Source organism: Mya arenaria, chromosome 4 (genome assembly GCF_026914265.1).
Source record: "Mya arenaria isolate MELC-2E11 chromosome 4, ASM2691426v1".
NCBI classification, from domain to species: domain Eukaryota; kingdom Metazoa; phylum Mollusca; class Bivalvia; order Myida; family Myidae; genus Mya; species Mya arenaria.
Genome location: NC_069125.1, coordinates 64,620,424 through 64,633,709, shown reverse-complemented (window position 1 = coordinate 64,633,709; position 13,286 = coordinate 64,620,424). Strand labels below are relative to the sequence as shown.

The following is a 13,286-nucleotide window of genomic DNA, read 5'->3' as shown; positions in this document are numbered from 1 at the left end:
GTATTGAAGTTCTATTCAAAGATGCCATAAACTATATTCCTAAATGGAATTTTCACGCTTTGTATTGATATAAATAGTGAAGAAACAATCCAAAAAATGGACAGTGGCAGTAAAATTAAGAAGACGAAAATGTTTGCGTGTAAAAAAGCAATAAATATAGGGGCATTGTTGTTTATTCTCAAAATCAGGCAATATTCAAAAGCTGAAAGCCTTAAACTTTGCAAATATCGTTGAGAATTAAATCAAGTGAAAGTTATCTTTTTCATCGACGATCAGGTATTTAAGGGGGTAAATGTAGTCAATTAAACAAACGGAACTTTAAAAGGAGTTTAAGAAATAATATCAGCGTATTTAATTACACCCATTGAATCACATTAAACCAATCTGTCCATTCCCATTACGCTGATGACCCAGACGTTTACAAATTGACGCATATGTGCATTTCACTATTTTAAGCAAAATGTTCAAATGGAATGGTTATGCCTTCAGAACATTTTGTTTTCACTTTGTGAACGAAACTTTGAATTATTCAATTATTTTGTTAAACTGGTCATCCAATTTGATATCAAGATAGTAATGCATTGAGCTGTAAAAGGCAAAATAAACGTACATAGAAGGTACATTATTTAATTTTAGATTTATGCACTGGTCATCACTAATCTGCTTTAAAAACAGTGCGATAAAAATGCAATACAAATCTGTTGACTGTTGTTGATGTGTGTATCAGGTGAGCTCCTGGGGTGGGTTCGATCGGTACAGACAGTGGGAAAAGATTAACATGAATAACCCCTCGCACGTGGTAACTTGTATTTTCATCAATAAAATAAGATTCGTCTTTCAAGGAATATGATAGAAAAACTCCATCAGCGTAGCACTTAACTTATTTTTTGTTATCATTGAAGTGTGGGATAAAAAACATCCAATGTCCTTTCAATTCTAACTAAAATGGTTAAAAACGAAGGCGCATCTGTCAATTTCAATTTTGCATCGATGAGTTGTGATAAACTACTTAGTGCTTTTAGTTATCTACATTTTATGCATCAGAGTAATTAAAAAACTTTTTTGTTGTCCGGTTAGCGCAGTAGTTAGCGCACTCGCTTCTCAGTTAAGCGACCCCAGGTTCGATTCCCGGCCAGGGCGCATGTGAGTTTAATTCGTGGTCACCAAGCCGGACAAGTGGGTTTCGTCCGCGTACTCCGGTTTCCCCCACAACATAAGATCATGCTCTCGTGTTAAATCGTGCCAACGAGAGTGATAAATATAACGATGTAATAACTTGTTTCATAATCGTTGTAAAATGTATAAGTTAATACTAACTAAACCATCTAACGACATTCAATCAAAAGCGTCTATGTATTGCCTTGTTTAGTAAATAATTATGATAAGGTAACATTTGGAAATATAATTCTAAATTGACAACCTATGAATCGCAAAGAATGGAACAACTAATTTAGAAATAAACGTAAAACACACAAAGAAAATCACAATTTCTATATATCAAACTTCAATTCAATCATTTAAAGGACTGAAATTACTAAACAATAAAAATATGTTTGCCAATTTAAGGAGCGGGTTTCAGATATTATCTTTAAAGAGAAATGTCGATGGGAAACTAGAACAGTATTTATTAGTTTGGCGAGAGAAACATTTCACAAGTATGTGTTAGGCTGATGGGATGAGCATGTGTGAAATAAAGTGTACAATATCAAAAGAGGCTCCATTTACGAGACGGTGTTAAAATAAGTTAGAAAATACCGTCGGAACTTTTTTTTAAAATCTTATCAGGAGCGGATCATGGAATAAAACGCAAGAGGGGACGTTACTTAGGGGCGCAACACTTTGACATGCGCCCCTCCCTCAGAATTGAATGTATATGGCATAAACTGTTTGCATTGGGGATTGGGTTTACCCCCTCAAGCAAATGTTAACATTTTTATTCAGAAATGGTCCATTTTTGCGTATGTCATAACTATTTTCTTCCAAATAAAAATAAAAGGTAAACTTAGAGGATTTTAGAAAGAGCGCACGCCGGGTGCGCCCCGCCCCCACCCCCTCTTAAGCCGCTTGTGGTTGTGTCGAATCAAATTAAGAACGTGAGTGTAAAAATATAAAGAAGATTAAATGGTTCAGTTTCTGTTGGAGCCTATATGTTCACTCATATGATACATGTACGAAAGCTTTTAAAATGATTAATGTCAACGTAAAGTTTAATATCATCAGGCACAAACAAGCTCTACGCTTTTAGTACCCTGACCAGCCCTACTTTTTACACACGTTCATAAAGTATTTAGACATCATGCTACAATATAACGAAAGTATTCAAGTCATTTCTCAACCTCAATTAAGTCATTTTTCCACATTTCAGAATGGCATGATTAAAAATAACTTATGTTGCAAAAAATGTACATGAGTGATAAGTCAAAAAGAGAAATTTAAATTTTACATTTTTCGTCAAGTACACACCATACCACAGGACTCGACAACATGATGTCCACTAGATTCGTTGCTATGGGTTTAGCTTCTCAACGATGGTTACGACAACGGAACAGTTTACGCTCTACGTTTACTCTCTACACCCATGCATTCCCATCATTCGGATCTCCTCGGCAATTTTTATCGAAAACAACCTCGGATGTTTGCCGGTACATCAGTAGAAGTAGTTCTTGAAATTTTGAATTAAATCATTAATCAAATGTAGTTGTTTAGCTTATATTTGTTGATCTAAGTTTAAATTGATTGCCAGTCAAGTGTTTTATTGCAAACATAATTAAGATTACCAAGAGTTAAGTCATAACTTTTTACTGCAACATTAAATTACTACGCCATCTACTTGCAGCGGACTAAACATATCAATTTCTGAGTATGTAAACCGTCCAAATACATCCGAGGTTGTTTTCTATAAAAATGGCCGAGGAGTCCCGTTGGCATTCCCACGCGTTATCAGGCGGTCATGACAATTGCGCGTTTTATTTGACAGTTTCGTTGTGCATCACGGATTTCCAGACAGGGCTCGAACCCGGGACCCCTCGTTGACAGGGCTCGAACCCGGGACCCCTCGTTGAAAGGGTGAGTTTCCCACCGTACCGATTACACACCTTCTTAACATATGTAGAGGCACGATACCATGACCTTTAAATAGTGCGCTTTTGAAAAGAATTAAACCGTATAAAAACTAAATCATGCTAAGCGCTTATGTTGTGAATTGAATTAAAATTGAGATTTAAAATTGTCATAAGTTATTTTGTGGTGTAGGGGGCATGGGTAATTATTTACTTACGTCATGATTCTGGTTTACGACTGCATGAACATACCAAAGTCTTGAGAATAACAATGACGGTGACAATTGTTGAATATGTTATAAAGACTCTATTACGACTATACAACACATATTTCGTTAAGAAATGTAACGTATAGTCAGGCTCAGAAAGTTAGACATCAGAACATTTTTAAAGCAAACAAGTTTAACTTCTTTACAATTAAAACACACAAACTTGAAATGTTGTGAGTGAAGTGGTTACCGTGCCAACAGGCAAGTAACGCTACGTGGAGTTTGTTGTGGAGGCAGTGGACACTGTACAGAAAGGGCAAGTAACGCTTCGTGGAGTTTGTTGTGGGGGCAGAGGACACTGTACAGAAAGGGCAAGTAACGCTTCGTGAAGTTTGTTGTGGGGGCAGAGGACACTGTACAGATAGGGCACGTAACGCTACGTGGAGTTTGTTATGGAGGCAGTGGACACTGTACAGAAAGGGCAAGTAACACTTCATGGAGTTTGTTGTGGGGGCAGTGAACACTGTACAGAAAGGGCACGTTACGCTATGTAGAGTTTGTTGTGGAGGCAGTGGACAGTGGACACTGTACAAAAAGGGCACGTAACGCTACGTGGAGTTTGTTGTGGTGTCAGTGGACATTGTACAGAAAGAGCACGTAACGCTTCGTGGAGTTTGTTGTGGAGGCAGTGGACACTGTACAGAAAGGGCACGTAACGCTTCGTGGAGTTTGTTCTGGAGGCAGTGGACACTGTACAAAAAGGGCAAGTAACGCTACGTGGAGTTTGTTGTGAAGGCAGTGGACACTGTACAGAAAGGGCACGTAACGCTACGTGGAGTTTTTGTGGAGGCAGTGGACACTGTACAGATAGGGCACGTAACGCTTCGTGGAGTTTGTTGTGGGGGCAGAGGACACTGTACAGATAGGGCACGTAACGCCTCGTGGAGTTTGTTGTGGGGGCAGAGGACACTGTACAGATAGGGCACGTAACGCTTCGTGGAGTTTGTTGTGGAGGCAGAGGACACTGTACAAAAAGGGCAACTAACGCTACGTGGAGTTTGTTGTGAAGGCAGTGGACACTGTACAGAAAGGGCACGTAACGCTTCGTGGAGTTTGTTGCGGAGGCAGTGGACACTGTAGAGAAAGGGCAAGTAACGCTTCGTGGAGTTTGTTGTGGAGGCAGTGGACACTGTACAGAAAGGGCAAGTAACGCTACGTGGAGTTTTTTGTGGAGGCAGTTGACACTGTACAGAAAGGGCACGTAACGCTACGTGGAGTTTGTTGTGGGGGCAGAGGACACTGTACAGAAAGGGCAAGTAACGCTACGTGGAGTTTGTTGTGGAGGCAGTGGACACTGTACAGAAAGGGCACGTAACGCTTCGTGGAGTTTGTTGTGGAGGCAGTGGACACTGTACAGAAAGGTCAAGTAACGCTACGTGGAGTTTGTTGTGGAGGCAGTGGACACTGTACAGAAAGGGCAAGTAACGCTACGTGGAGTTTTTTTGTGGAGGCAGTGGACACTGTACAGATAGGGCACGTAACGCTACGTGGAGTTTGTTGTGGGGGCAGAGAACACTGTACAGAAAGGGCAAGTAACGCTACGTGGAGTTTTTTTGTGGAGGCAGTGGACACTGTACAGATAGGGCACGTAACGCTACGTGGAGTTTGTTGTGGAGGCAGTGGACACTGTACAGAAAGGGCAAGTAACGCTACGTGGAGTTTTTTTGTGGAGGCAGTGGACACTGTACAGAAAGGGCAAGTAACGCTACGTGGAGTTTGTTGTGGAGGCAGTGGACACTGTACAGAAAGGGCAAGTAACGCTACGTGGAGTTTTTTTGTGGAGGCAGTGGACACTGTACAGATAGGGCACGTAACGCTACGTGGAGTTTGTTGTGGGGACAGAGGACACTGTACAGAAAGGGCAAGTAACGCTACGTGGAGTTTGTTGTGGAGGCAGTGGACACTGTACAGAAAGGGCACGTAACGCTTCGTGGAGTTTGTTGTGGAGGCAGTGGACACTGTACAGAAAGGGCACGTAACGCTTCGTGGAGTTTGTTGTGGAGGCAGTGGACACTGTACAGAAAGGGCAAGTAACGCTTCGTGGAGTTTGTTGTGGAGGCAGTGGACACTGTACAGAAAGGGCACGTAACGCTTCGTGGAGTTTGTTGTGGAGGCAGTGGACACTGTACAGAAAGGGCAAGTAACGCTTCGTGGAGTTTGTTGTGGAGGCAGTGGACACTGTACAGATAGGGCAAGTAACGCTACGTGGAGTTTGTTGTGAAGGCAGTGGACACTGTACAGAAAGGGCACGTAACGCTTCGTGGAGTTTGTTGTGAAGGCAGTGGACACTGTACAGATAGGTCAAGTAACGCTTCGTGGAGTTTGTTGTGGGGGCAGTGAACACTGTACAGAAAGGGCACGTAACGCTTCGTGAAGTTTGTTGTGAAGGCAGTGGACACTGTACAGAAAGGGCACGTAACGCTACGTGGAGTTTGTTGTAAAGGCAGTGGACACTGTACAGATAGGTCAAGTAACGCTTCGTGGAGTTTGTTGTGGGGGCAGTGAACACTGTACAGATAGGGCAAGTAATGCTTCGTGGAGTTTGTTGTGGAGGCAGTGGACACTGTACAGATAGGGCAAGTAACGCTTCGTGGAGTTTTATTGTGGGGGCAGAGGACACTGTACAGATAGGGCACGTAATGCTACGTGGAGTATGTTGTGAAGGCAGTGGACACTGTACAGAAAGGGCACGTAACGCTTCGTGGAGTTTGTTGTGAAGGCAGTGGACACTGTACAGAAAGGGCACGTAACGCTACGTGGAGTTTGTTGTGGGGGCAGTGGACACTGTACAGAAAGGGCACGTAACGCTTCGTGGAGTTTGTTGTGGAGGCAGTGGACACTGTACAGATAGGGCACGTAACGCTTCGTGGAGTTTGTTGTGGAGGCAGTGGACACTGTACAGAAAGGGCACGTAACGCTTCGTGGAGTTTGTTGTGGAGGCAGTGGACACTGTACAGAAAGGGCACGTAACGCTACGTGGAGTTTGTTGTGGAGGCAGAGGACACTGTACAAAAAGGGCAAGTAACGCTTCGTGGAGTTTATTGTGGAGGCAGTGGACACTGTACAGAAAGGGCACGTAACGCTACGTGGAGTTTGTTGTGGAGGCAGTGGACACTGTACAGATAGGTCAAGTAACGCTACGTGGAGTTTATTGTGGAGGCAGTGGACACTGTACAGAAAGGTCAAGTAACGCTACGTTGAGTTTGTTGTGGAGGCAGTGGACACTGTACAAAAAGGGCAAGTAACGCTACGTGGAGTTTTTTGTGAAGGCAGTGATTACTGTACAGATAGGGCACGTAACGCTTCGTGGAGTTTGTTGTGGAGGCTGTGATTACTGTACAGATAGGGCACGTAGCGCTTCGTATAGTTTGTTGTGAAGGCAGTGATTACTGTACAAATAGGGTGCGTAACGCTACGTGGAGTTTGTTGTGGAACATTGATTACTGTACATATAGGGCACGTAACGCTTCGTGGAGTTTGTTGTGGAGGCAGTGGACACTGTACATATAGAGCACGTAACGCTTCGTGGAGTTTGTTGTGGAGGCAGTGGACACTGTACAGAAAGGGCAAGTAACGCTTCGTGGAGTTTGTTGTGGTGGCAGTGGACACTGTACAGATAGGGCAAGTAACGCTACGTGGAATTTGTTGTGGTGGCAGTGGACACTGTACAGAAAGGGCACGTCACACTACGTGGAGTTTGTTGTGGAGGCAGAGGACACTGTACAGAATGGGCACGTAACGCTTCTTGGAGTTTGTTGTGGAGGCAGTGGACACTGTACAAAATGGGCACGTAACGCTTCGTAGAGTTTGTTGTGGAGGCAGTGGACACTGTACAGAAAGGGCACGTAACGCTACGTGGAGTTTGTTGTGGAGGCAGTGGACACTGTACAGATAGGGCACGTAACGCTTCGTGGAGTTTGTTGTGGGGGCAGTGGACACTGTACAGATAGGGCACGTAACGCTTCGTGGAGTTTGTTGTGGGGGCAGAGGACACTGTACAGATAGGGCACGTAACGCTTCGTGGAGTTTGTTGTGGGGGCAGTGGACACTGTACAGATAGGGCACGTAACGCTTCGTGGAGTTTGTTGTGGGGGCAGTGGACACTGTACAGAAAGGGCACGTAACGCTTCGTGGAGTTTGTTGTGGGGGCAGTGGACACTGTACAGAAAGGGCACGTAACGCTTCGTGGAGTTTGTTGTGGAGGCAGTGGACACTGTACAGATAGGGCACGTAACGCTTCGTGGAGTTTGTTGTGGAGGCAGTGGACACTGTACAGAAAGGGCACGTAACGCTTCGTGGAGTTTGTTGTGGGGGCAGTGGACACTGTACAGAAAGGGCACGTAACGCTTCGTGGAGTTTGTTGTGGGGGCAGTGGACACTGTACAGAAAGGGCACGTAACGCTTCGTGGAGTTTGTTGTGGGGGCAGTTGAGGCAGTGGACACTGTACAGAAAGGGCACGTAACGCTACATGTATTTTCTGCGGAGACAGTGGACACTGTACAAAAATGACAAGTAGCGCCACGTGGGGTTTGTTGTGGAGGCAGTGACTACTGTACAGAAGGGACAAATAAGTGAATAAATTATATTCCACACATCACATTTATTTTCAAAAATAGAAAAAAATAACATCATATTATCTATGCTTGCGCAGGGATTTGTCAACCCGCGAGTTTGCGGTATTATCACACTAGGTGTCAAAAATAGCATTGCATATATGTTCATTTTGCATAGCAGTACGTCATGGTCCAGCCAAATGCAAAACCCCTTTATTAACCATAGTTTTTATAAAAAAATATTATTAAAAACATGAAATCTGTAAATGATAAGTTTTGTTAAACCTGACATGTGTTTATTCTGTTACAACTAATAGTATATTTGGATAACCAAATGACAACTATCTATCAGATTCACATTCGAAGGCAAATGTGTTGTCTCCCTTTTAGTTGATTGTACAGGTGATCAGATGCCACCGGGACTAATCATGAAATGTTGTGGGATAAGCCAGATTAAGGTTATATGTCTATTGTCCATGGCGTTAAACAAACCATTATGAGTTTTATTTTTTTCAAAGTAAACAACAAATTTTCTGATTGTTAATTGCCAATTACGATGTGAGCATTAAGGAAGAAATTGTATTGGTTAAATGCGTTTGCTTTTCCTATCTAAATTCTGACTGATACTAAGTCATGTACATGTTTTAATATAGTTGACTGTCGTCTAAAGGTTCAATGTCTTCTACAGGTCCAAAACAAGTATATATAAAGCATATGCGGAATAATCCATTTCAATAAAATCAAACATGTATTGTATCTTCAGTATATTCCTCTTTTATGAAGTGGATGCACATTAGATAAAACAATATTTTCACTTCAGAACTGGAAAGTTGTTCACAATGAAGTATACATATAAGTTGAATGCACAAACATATCTTCCAATCTTGAAATTGAAGCCATTATTGTCAAGCAGCTCACTTTATTTATTGCAGTTGGTTTCTTTTTTGTGAACAGATGCCGTAGGACATTATACAACCCCAAAATGCACGTCTGAAGCCCTAACTTTGGTAGGTCCCCTTGGAACGCGTGACTGTGGTAGGCCCCCTAGGAACGCGTTAATGTGGTAGGCCCCCTAGGAACGCTTGACTGTGGTAGGCCCCCTTGGAACGCGTGACTGTGGTAGGCCCCCTTGGAACGCGTGACTGTGGTAGGCCCCCTTGGAACGCGTGACTGTGGTAGGCCCCCTTGGAACGCGTCAATGTGGTAGGCCCCCTAGGAACGCGTCAATGTGGTAGGCCCCCTAGGAACGCGTGACTGTGGTAGGCACCCTAGGAACGCGTCAATGTGGTAGGCCCCCTAGGAACGCGTCAATGTGGTAGGCACCCTAGGAACGCGTCAATGTGGTAGGCCCCCTAGGAACGCGTCAATGTGGTAGGCCCCCTAGGAACGCGTGACTGTAGTAGGCACCCTAGGAACGCGTCAATGTGGTAGGGTCCCTAGGAACGCGCGACTGTGGTAGGGTCCCTAGGAACGCGTGACTGTGGTAGGGTCCCTAGGAACGCGTGACTGTGGTAGGCACCCTAGGAACGCGTGACTGTGGTAGGGTCCCTAGGAACGCGTGACTGTGGTAGGGTCCCTAGGAACGCGTGACTGTGGTACGGTCCCTAGGAACGCGTGACTGTGGTACGGTCCCTAGGAACGCGTGACTGTGGTAGGGTCCCTAGGAACGCGCGACTGTGGTAGGGTCCCTAGGAACGCGCGACTGTGGTAGGGTCCCTAGGAACGCGTGACTGTGGTACGGTCCCTAGGAACGCGTGACTGTGGTAGGGTCCCTAGGAACGCGTGACTGTGGTACGGTCCCTAGGAACGCGTGACTGTGGTACGGTCCCTAGGAACGCGTGACTGTGGTACGGTCCCTAGGAACGCGTGACTGTGGTACGGTCCCTAGGAACGCGTGACTGTGGTACGGTCCCTAGGAACGCGTGACTGTGGTAGGGTCCCTAGGAACGCGTGACTGTGGTAGGGTCCCTAGGAACGCGTGACTGTGGTAGGGTCCCTAGGAACGCGCGACTGTGGTAGGGTCCCTAGGAACGCGTGACTGTGGTAGGGTCCCTAGGAACGCGTGACTGTGGTAGGGTCCCTAGGAACGCGTGACTGTGGTAGGAAACCTCTTTAGCGTGATACTATGTTTAGTGATAGTTTTAACCTAAATATTCTCATGCGCGGAACTAAGGTCCTTAAACACATAAGGAAATCATTTGTCAACAACCTCTCGGGGAATTTCCCGGCCGTGAAATTAGGGGGTTCTCCTTTTATATGACAGGTTTAAGTTATGTAATGGCTAATAAATGTTTATGTCATAACACGTCCTTGTATATTATTCGTATTGCCTCTCACTGTTTTAAAGTTTCATTAAGTGGGATTTGATTTAAAATTAATCTGTCATTGCGCACATCAGAGCATATAAATTTCACATTGTAAGTACTTGAATCAGCTTCCTGATGGTGGAGATTGTTTGTAGCATCCAGCGGTCCCGGCCCACGATTTCTCACTTCCTGAATACAATCACGCTATTGTTACCAGCGACGCTCACATTTCAATGGACCGTCTGTGTATACTCACCGTTAACATTGGATGTATAATGACTCCTACTGTTATCAACGATGACATCTTATAAGTATTAACTAGTGCGATTGTTTGTTTTTACCCAAGTTTTAAACTAGTTTTATTAATAAATACATTAATATGGAAGTGTAATGTATGAATTGTTACCACCCATGTGTATTAAAAAGAACGGAATTATCTTAACTTGAATATGGCGGGCAAATTCAAGAATATCGCCCTCGACTATGTGACTTTGGGCTTGACGGTTTTGGCCCTAATCCTACAGGGGGTAGCGTTCGGGGATGGGCCATGGTGGATCCACGACGGGAAAGTGGGACGAAGCTACTTCAGCATGACGGGGCTACAGACGTGCCAGTTTTCCTGTGTGTCCAAGACGGTGCTTGTCATAGAGGGAGGCTTAGGTAATGTGTCTACGTATGTCTAGGTTTCAAATGTAGTAGTTGATTATTCATAGTGAGAATTAATACTGTTTTGTTAGTTTTCTTTCCCCAGATATTTGACAAATTAAAAACAACTAAATATTTAGCATTTCCTTATCATTTCACTCGCTTTCCAAAGATAATTTAGCAGGCGAATCTAAATAAGCATTTTTGGGCTCAATAATAGCGGGATTATTGCAGTTGATTTGAGATGATTTTGTTTGGTGTTCTACCTTTGTTTACCTTGGATCGACAACTGGCTCTTTAAGCAAGATCACTGAGATTCTGAGCTCCTTGTTTATTGGTGCATATTGTACCAAAATACAATTGTCCTGTTCTGTTCCTACCCAGAGTGGATCCTGAGTGTGCGGGTATCGGAGGTGTTTGGTCTGGTGTTTATTCTGCTGGCGCTTGTGATGGCGGTGTTGGCCATCACCATCCGTACCCGACCCATACACACGGCTGTCGTCTACCTTCATGGGGCCGCAGGTAATGACACTCAACTTCTAGAAGCGGTATGAAATTTTAAAGTAGTAGTATTTCGGAATTACTTTAACCGTAATATTTATCATATTAGCATGATTTTATGCACTTTATTACTGAATTTAATAAAACTTAAAAAGGTGACTTAATATATAAATGTTTCATTCCATAGTGAGTAGAAATAGTGACATTACATTGAATTCAATCGATAAACAAATCGTCAGCGTTATTTGAACCAGAAACGCAATGAAACGCGGCTTTGAAAGTGACATTAAAATTAAAAATAGGCCAATGTTTTATTTATTTTTCAACTTCTATAGGGTCTTATTTTACAAAACTGCTCCAAAACATTCCTATGTTCAGCATTATGGGTTAGCATTTAATTTTCGGCGCTGCAAACTAACGAAAATATACAAAAGCTGGTCTACTTTTTGTTGTTGTTTGTTTGCAGTGAAATCAACGAAAATAAGTGGTATTACAGAATCAAACACAGCCGTTGTGCAATAAATTGAGGTTTGGTATTTCGTAAAATGATTAGAGGGATTTAAGTCTAAGGTTGTTTTTGTCGATAACAAACTAGTTTCATTTTTGGTTTCAAGGGTTAGGAAACCTGTTTCGAAAGTAACTTCAGTTAAGCTTGAAGTAACAAATGCATGGTTGTGTGTACATCTTTAACGACATGATGGAGCTTCTGCATGTAGCCATTATTTCTAAATTTCTTCAAAACAATGATACCGCAGATGGCTGCTTGCCATCTGTTTTAACTAAATGGTGTTTCAACACACATGTTGGATCACTGCCCGCCAGTGGGTTTTTTTTTAAATAGAAGTAGAAGGCGTTTTAAATGTTCAAACTAAACCATTGAATTTAGATTGAAAAATGTGTTAACATTTCTTAATTTCTCTTTCAGCCAATTGATATTTTGTATGGGGTCAATCTTACAACCAATTGCTGCTGCAAACGGAAAAGCTTTTAAAAATATAACTCTGATACAAAAATGGTCTGCTTATATTGCTATAGATATCAGGTTTACTTTATGCCTTGTGTATTAGGGATATGTTAACAATGTCAATTTCGTTCTATGTTTTCAGCCCTTTTTATCCTTCTGGGACTGCTTATATTTCTGGGTTGCCAAAAGCAATTAAACGCTGACCTCGAGGGTTCAGGTTCCATCCAATACCCGTTCGTTATTGGGTTTCTGGCGTGCGCGGTTTGTGCCATCACTTCTGTCGTGGCGGGGGTCGCTCTTCGCAGGCATCTGCTTACATTTACAGACGATGACGACGATGGTGAATTTGGAGACATTGCTGTTATTGAGTAACGGTTGTTAGTAGTGTCTGTGTGTATGCCAGCGTGTGTGTGTTCGTGTGTGCGTGCGTGCGTGTGTGATGTCTACCTAAGAACCGTTACGATTTACAATGGGAGTAAAGTAAAACTCTTAAAGAGCAGTGTATATACCATGACGCTTCCATTTTACATAAACTGCTCGAGCGGCTCCCAAATGAGGAGACTCGGCGTTTATCCTCGATTTGTTTGCTTTTTTATGTATAAAACGTCAATCAGTATGTTCACATGCGATTCTCGTCTTGTTCGGGGTAATGCAAATACAATTCCTTTAAATTCCATATCATATATTATAATGGTCTATGCATAACGTCTGTGTATATATCGCTTATGTAAGAAATAGGGTTGAAAAATATACCGTGTGAATTCATACACGATAACAAGAATAATAAACATGACACTGAGGCCTGCCCAGTAAAGCTGTTCATCCGGTGATTGTTATCTTGCATTCCGGGCGACGGTAACCCGCGATGAACGCCATACTATCGCAACTGCTCATAACATTTGAAGTGGATGCAGTATGAAGACAAGTGCGTTTACCTAGTATCATTGAGTTATTAAGGAAATAAACTTATCACAATGAAGTGTTTTCC

At 43.1% G+C, this 13,286-nt stretch overlaps 2 protein-coding genes across 2 annotated transcripts; one reads left to right on the top strand and one right to left on the bottom strand.

The window, feature by feature from the left end:
- Positions 1-4,041: 4,041 nt before the first annotated feature.
- On the bottom strand, positions 4,042-8,174 carry LOC128230987 (uncharacterized). The gene is made up of 5 exons (XM_052943410.1): positions 8,168-8,174; positions 7,053-7,770; positions 6,085-6,332; positions 4,705-5,616; positions 4,042-4,457 (listed from the first exon to the last, which is right to left on the bottom strand). The coding sequence occupies exons 1-5, from the start codon at positions 8,172-8,174 to the stop codon at positions 4,042-4,044; spliced, it is 2,301 nt and encodes a 766-aa protein (XP_052799370.1).
- Positions 8,175-10,348: 2,174 nt separating this feature from the next.
- On the top strand, positions 10,349-13,277 carry LOC128231392 (uncharacterized). The gene is made up of 3 exons (XM_052944164.1): positions 10,349-10,848; positions 11,218-11,355; positions 12,441-13,277. Exons 1-3 carry the CDS (start codon positions 10,638-10,640, stop codon positions 12,668-12,670), a joined length of 579 nt encoding a protein of 192 aa, XP_052800124.1. The 5' UTR covers positions 10,349-10,637; the 3' UTR covers positions 12,671-13,277.
- Positions 13,278-13,286: the final 9 nt, after the last annotated feature.